Source organism: Triticum aestivum, chromosome 3B (genome assembly GCF_018294505.1).
Source record: "Triticum aestivum cultivar Chinese Spring chromosome 3B, IWGSC CS RefSeq v2.1, whole genome shotgun sequence".
In the NCBI taxonomy this organism is placed as follows: Eukaryota; Viridiplantae; Streptophyta; class Magnoliopsida; order Poales; family Poaceae; genus Triticum; species Triticum aestivum.
The window spans coordinates 575772024-575779616 of NC_057801.1; the positions used below are offsets into that span (position 1 = coordinate 575772024).

General features: G+C 49.1%; 1 protein-coding gene across 1 annotated transcript; it reads right to left on the reverse strand.

The window, feature by feature from the left end:
* Nucleotides 1-537: 537 nt before the first annotated feature.
* Nucleotides 538-2221, reverse strand: LOC123065771 (hydroxycinnamoyltransferase 4-like). Its single transcript, XM_044488989.1, has one exon. The coding sequence runs from the start codon at nt 2098-2100 to the stop codon at nt 775-777; it is 1326 nt and encodes a 441-aa protein (XP_044344924.1). The 5' UTR covers nt 2101-2221; the 3' UTR covers nt 538-774.
* Nucleotides 2222-7593: the final 5372 nt, after the last annotated feature.

The window sequence follows — 7593 nt, forward strand, 5'->3', positions numbered from 1 at the left end:
ACACAACTTTTTTAAATCTCACCCGTTAGTACCTAAAACTAACTATCAAGATAATTTAATATATGTGAACGAACATGATGGCCTGTTTGTCTTCTACTTTATTAATATAACAATAGAAGATATATGGACGCCAACAACCCATTAATGCTTAACTAACATTTAATTTAATTCATTTAAAAAGGTTTAGTTTAATAATAGTAGTTGTAGTTTAATATTAATGCTTAACCAATGTTTAATTTAATTCATTTGAAAATGTTTAGTTTAATTAATGTTTTAATGAGATTAGCGTAACACGTTAGGGGTTATCGGAAAAAAATTATATGAGACCAGGTCTCATATAAAGAAGGTGAGACCCGTCCTGATGGATGACACGTGGCATTCACAAATCACAAAAGCATCTAATCTCTCCCCCCTGATTTCAGGTGGGGATGAGGTAAATACTTTGTGATTTGCAAATGCCACGTGTCATTCATCAGGATGGGTCTCACCTGCTAATCCGTGAGACCTGGTCTCATAGAATTTTTTTCACGGGTTATCTGACAATAGGGATTTACTAATATTGAGGACCCGTAGGTCAAAGCGAGTCCGCATCAAATGTGACATGTATTACCGACGTCTACTAACTTGATGCGCTACTGATTATTTGTATATGCCGGCGGCGTTGGCCACCAGCGCCACCGATGATACAACTACGAGTGACGTTTTGGCTTGACGCCGGTAGTACGAGCTTATCACACGCGTCGTACTGCTAGCCTGTCTCCTCGGCGCCGGTAACTACATTTTTGAAAGGCCTGTACTGGTTTTTTCTGCACCGGCGTCGAGGCGGGCCAGCTCATCTGCGAACACCTTGCTGAACGCAGGCATGCTCTCGGGCTCCAGCGACAGCACGAGCGCAAGGGCGCCGTCCTTGCCCGGCGCGTTCATCACGTACAAGAAGCCGCTGTAGTACATGAGCGCCGGTACCATGAACGCCGGCGCGCCCCACCCGAAGTCGGCGTCCAAGAGCGACATGCCCAGCCAGCTGATGGCGCGGAGGTGCGCGCGCGAGATGCCCCTGCGGGGCAGGTTCATCGTGTCCACCCCTTCCAGGTAGTCCACCAACGACCTCGCGTGGTCGTCGCTCTGGCTCGTCGCCGCACGCACCAGCCTCGCGGCGTGGACCAGCGGGCTCGACACCACCTCCTCCACCGTGGCCGACACCGACGTGCGGATCACGGCGTTGCCGAAGTACCCCGCCGGGAGCGGCGGGTCCAGGCGCGCGCGCATGTCCACCATGGAGTAGAGCCACGTCTCGGCCGCCGGCGGAAGCGCGCGGGCGCGGCACACGCACTGCCACACCAGGGCCACCACGGCGCGGAACGCGGAGGAGCCGAGGCACCGCGCCTTGAGCGCGCCCACCTGTCCCTTGGTCATCGTGATGATGGCGCTCGCGTACGTGGCGGCCGACACGGGATCCACCGGCTCCGGCTCTGGCTTGTACTCTGGGTGGTCGTACAGCACTGCGCGCGACTGCGCCGGGCGCGCGGCGAGCAGCGTGTGGTCGAAGCATGGCGGCACGGTCGGCGCGCCTCCGCCGCGGGAGATGCTCGCCCAGGTCTCGAAGAAATGCGCGGCGCCGCGCGCGTCGACGATCGAGTGGTGCATCGCCTGGCCGAGCACCATACCGCCGCACCGTAGGCGCGTGATTTGCACGAACAGCAGGGCGCACGGCGGGTTCGGCGCCGGCGTCGGCGGCACGAGCAGGTCACGCATCTCGCCGCACGGCACGAAGTCGTTCATCAGCTCCTCGAGCGCGTAGTGCTCAGAGCGGGCCGTCAGGAACGCCACGCCCTCGCCGGTGCAGTCCACCTGAATCCGGCCGCTGCCGTCGAGACCCAGGCGGCCGGCGAGCGGGTAGAACGCGACCAGCGCCCTTGCGAGACTGTCCTTCATGGCGTCGGCCGCGAAGAAGCTCGGTTCGCCGTTGTGGCGGAAGAAGTAGACCGTGGGGCTGTAGCCTCTCCTCCCGGCGAGGTCGAGGTTGGACAGCCAGATGTTGCCCCCCGGCGTTTTTCCGGCCGGGACGACCAGCTCAGACGATAGCACCTCCACCATTGTCATTGTCAAGTGAGCTGAGCTAGCTTGCTAGTCTGTGTGCTAGTGCTAAGTGACGTACGTTGGCAGTTGGCAGTCGGCGTGGTTGTTTCTAGGAGCGTTAGGCCGGGTTTAAATAGAAGCAGGAAGGAGCCATGGAGGCCATGGCGCGCGCGGTTGGTGGCATTTGTGATGATTGAACACAGTACACTACAGCCACGCGACCGTCGCTCGATCGCGGCCGTGTAAAATCGATGAGGGAATGCAGATAGCTGGGAGCCCGAATGGATTCGATCAGTGGGTTGATCCGTGGCTGGACATGATTGGGCGTGTGTCTCAGTCTCCATGGGTAAATTAAGAATGAAGACGACGACTGGAGAGTATACTACTAGTCCATTCGGTATTTGTTGCCGCATTCACACCGTATCCACCCTGCTTCCGAATCAAAAAAATATCGGTTATGTCTCAGTCGACCGAGAATTAGTTATGTCTCAGTCGACGAGATTAGCTGTACGATTTCTTTTCCAAAAAAAACTGTGTGAAATTTTTTTTTTGAATTTTTTTATCTATTTATCTTCAATTATGCAGTATAACGAACACCAAAAATAATAAAAATTATATCGAGATTCATAGACGATCTAGCGACGACTACAAGCACTGAAGCGAGCCGAATGCGCGTCGCCGTCATCGCCCCTCCCTCATCGAAGTCGGACACAATTTGTTATAGTAGACAGTTCGGAAGTTGTCGTACTAAGGCTCCATAGGACCAACGCATCAGAACATCAACCTGTTTTCAAAGAAAAAAGATCCAACCTAAAGACATATGAACAAGGACATACAAACGCAAGAACTCTATGGCGAGCCATGACTGCTGTATGGACGTTAACTGATGCATCCACTATCAAACCGACTGGTCCAGATTGGTTCATTCAATTTATTTGCGAAATTGATGAGTCTACAAGGGTGTGACTGTTGATGCTCTTCTGGAGGATATGGCATGTTAGAAATGAACTTGTTCACTCCAAGCCTGCGCCCCCGTGGATGTCTTGGTCAGGTTCTTGTCAAGCTACCTATCTTCACTACAATCTATATCAATTCGCCCAGAAGATGATCATGTAAAGGGAAAAGCTCCAGTTCAGTTTTGCTTCTGATGAATAAATAGACAGTTTTTTGATTAAATTAATCCATGAATAAATCATGAGCATGACATAAACAACATTGATAACACACTGATTACGATCTAACAAAACATGTACTACGCACATAATAGAAACATCTACGCATATCGCTATTACTGCTACAACAGAAAGAAACACGAGAGGGATCAGCGATGTATACCCTCAAATCGGCCACGCGGCGGCGGTAACGGTGGCAGCAGCCGCGGCATCCTCGGCGGCCTTCTTGTCGGCCTCGGCCTTCTCAGCAGCGGCACGGTCGGCGTCGGTCGACATGGTGATGACGAAGGTGATGCGGACGTAGATGAACAAAAGCGAGCAGTCGCGTAGTCGCTACCCAAAAACCTAATCGGCCCTCTCCCGTACAGGATCCGGAGAGGCGGGGTTTCGGAGGCCCGCTCTCCCATCAACCGTGTACGCAGTGAACGGGATGGAGTCACCGACGGCAGCAGCAGCAGAGGAACGACGTGGGCGTGGAGGCGGAGATGCGTTCTATTTCACGGCGGCTAGGGTTGGCAGCACCCCACATATATATGTGCGGCCGCGCATGGAGAGACGTGGGCTGAACCCACATCCAAGTCGGTAGCCCATGATCCGACGTCTCAGATCATGGCCCTACCTGTCAAAGACTCTTCGTTCCTGACCGGCAAAAAGAAGCGCATAGGAGTGAGCTTGGCTCAATCCCGCAACCCGCGCCGCGGCGCGGCGCGACGCGGCGTGACGTGACGTGGTGTGGCGAGGCGGGCGGAGGAGGAGGAGTGCGCGAGGGCTTCTTTTCTTCTCAAGCTCCAATAGCATGAGGGAGAGAATCCCTTATAAACCACTCCAACTCTCCTTCCACTAGCATGGTGGGACTAAACTTCGCACCACCTTGTCATGCCACCTACATGGGCCCTTACAGATTAAATCTGAAATTGTCATATGAGCTCTAGGCACATCTCATATTTTAACAATCCCCCACCTGATCTCAGGGGGCCACTTTGTCCTTTGTTCCAAACGCTGTTCTGATATACCAGCATCTCAGTGGAGACCGATTAAGGTTGAGCTCCACCTAGACCAAGTAGTCACACTCCTTCACAACTGAACAATGGACTATGCCTTGAATTGTCAGTTTGGCGTCAAGAAGTTACACCACAAGTCTCACTGATACAAGGCTGCCGAAGGCCGACCCCTCGGGTGGAGCATATTAGTCACACTCCTGGCCTGTTCATGAGCTTGCTAGAGATCACCCCAATCTCATAGACTCTGACCAACAGTCGGGCTCATATAGGTGTGTTCATCCAAAGATTGCTCTATAGGATAGCATCTTGCTTATACATATAAGCCTTGGAACACATTAAGACAGTAGTCATCCTTCCATACAGTTTCCGAGAGTATTGCATCTCCAACGGAGTGGGTTAGTAAAGTTACTCTCCTCAGTTCACCACTGGCTTGTTTTCCTAGGTCCTACTTCACGGGATCTCCGATCACATAGGTTGGGTTACTACCATGGCAACTCATGTGGGTCTCATACCCATCTCCCTCGATGCACTATCTATCACAACACATGATAGCCCTTTTGTAAAGGGATCTGCTAGATTCTTAGCCGTATGGACATACTCCAACGCTATCACTCCAAAGTTTCTTAATTTTCTAACAGCTTTTAATCTTATTATTATGTGTTTGTTGGACTTCATGTTGTCCTTTGAACTCTTCATCTTGGTGATAACAGTCTGATTGTCACAGTTCATAAGGATAGCCAGAACCGGTTTATCAACCAATGGCAAGTCCATCAAAAGATCACGAAGCCATCCTGCTTCGACACTAGATGTGTCTAATGCTGTTAATTCTGCTTTCATTGTCGATCTCGTTAAGATCGTTTTCTTGCAAGACTTCCAGGAAACAGCGCCACCTCCAAGAGTAAACATATACCCAGTTGTGACCTTCATCTCATCAGCATCAGAGATCCAATTCGCATCACTATACTCTTCAAGTACCGACGAGTATCCGGTATAGTGAAGTCTGTAGTTCATAGTACCTTTCAGATAGTGCATAACTCTCTCAATAGCATGCCAATGTACATCACCCGGATTGGCAACAAACCGGCTCAGTTTGCTCACAGCAAATGCGATGTCAGGCCTCGTTGTGCTTGCTAGGTACATGAGTGAACCAATGATTTGAGAGTATCTCAGTTGATCCTTAGCTGTGCCTTCGAACTTTTAGACCAACACACTAGGATCATATGGTGTTTGAGATGGTTTGCAGTCCGAATATCCAAAACGGCTCAACACCTTCTCAACATAATGGGATTGCAGAAGTGTGATCCCACCCTCATTATCTCTTAGTAGCTTGATGTTCAAGATAACATCAGCCACACCAAGGTCCTTCATCTCAAAGTTCTGAGACAGAAATGACTTAACCTCCTCAATGACTTTGAGGTTGGTTCCGAATATCAGTATGTCATCAACATACAGGCACAGTATGACTCCTTCGCCCCCACCATGGCGATAGTATACACATTTGTCAGCTTCATTAACAATGAAGCCAATAGATGTCAGAGTTGTATTAAACTTATCATGCCATTGCTTAGGTGTTTGCTTCAGGCCATATAAAGATTTCAGCAACCTACACACCTTTCTTTCCTGACCATCTATCACAAAGCCATCTGGTTGTTGCATGTAGATTTCCTCGTTTAGCTCTCCATTTAGAAAAGCCGTCTTAACATCCATCTAGTGGGCGAGAAGACCGTGCGAGGCCGCCAACGAGAGTAATACTCGAATGGTGGTCAGTCTAGCCACAGGTGATTAAGTATCAAAGAAATCTTCCTCTTCTTCCAGGTCATAGCCCTTGGCCACAAGCCTAGCCTTGTACTTTTCAATCGTACCATCGGGCCTAAACTTCTTTTTGAACACCCACTTACATCCCAATGGTTTGCAACCATAGGGACGCTCAGTGATCTCCCATGTCCCGTTAGCCATGATGGAATCCATCTCTCTACGGACCGCATCCTTCCAGTAGTCAGCTTCTGGAGAGGCATACGCTTCTGAAATAGAAGTAGGAGTATCATCCACGAGGTACACGAAGAAATCATCACCAAAGATCTTTGCAGTCCTTTGTCTCTTGCCCCTACCAAGGGTTTGCTCGTCATCCTCCTCAGGATTTTCATCATGTGTTCGTTCATAATATTCCATAGGAATGGCAGGCTCAGGAGTCTCCTCAGATTCCTGTCTAGAAGTGTCCTCAAAGAATGTAGCATCCTTAGACTCCATAATTGTACCGACCTTCATGTCAGGTACCTCATATTTCACTACTAGAAATCTATAGCCAACACTATTCATAGCGTAGCCCAAATTAACGCAGTCCACAGTCTTTGGTCCAAGCTTACGCTTTTTGGGGATCAGCACATTAAATTTCGCCAAGCAGCCCCAAGTACGTAAGTACGAGAGTGTTGTCCTTCTCTTGGTCCACTTCTCATAAGGAGTGATCTCGTTATCCTTTGTCGGAACTTTATTCAGGACATGACATGATGTCAGTATAGCCTCCCCCACCATGCCTTCGATAAACCCGACATATCTAACATGGCGTTAACCAAATCAGTTAGAGTATGGTTTTTTCGCTCGGCAACCCCGTTTGATTGGGGTGAGTAGGGAGGCGTCCTCTCATGAATAATACCGTGTTCCGCACAAAAGGCATCAAACTCTTTCGAGAAGTACTCTCCACCACGATCTGACCAGACTCGTTTAATTTTCTTTTCGAGTTGGTTCTCAACTTCTGCCTTATAGATTTTAAAGTAGTGTAGAGCCTCATCTTTGGTATTTAACAGATACACATAGCAATATCTAGTGGAATCATCTATCAAAGTCATGAAATATTTCGTTCCACCTTTAGTCAACACACCATTCATCTCACAAAGATCAGAATGTATGAGTTCAAGTGGCGCCAAGTGTCTCTCCTCTGCTGCTTTGTGAGGCTTGCGAGGTTGCTTAGATTGCAACACACGAATGTCACTTAGAACCTTTGGCTAAAGTGAAACTTGGGATTAAATTCGATTTTGCTAGCTGCGTCATAACTCCAAAACTAATGTGACAAAGACGTGAATGCCAAACTTCAGATTCATTAACACTCGAATGAATATGGTTCACGACTTTATTACAGAAATCTGTGAGGGAAAGGCGGAACATCCCTCTGCTCTCATAACATTTTCCCACAAATAGTCCATACTTAGTAACAACTAATTTATTAGACTTGAATACCAACTTAAACCCTTCTCTACATAGAAGGGAGCCACTAGCGAGGTTCTTCTTGATGGCGGGGACATGCTGCACGTTCTTCAGCTGCACGATCCTTCCTGAAGTAAAATTCAGAT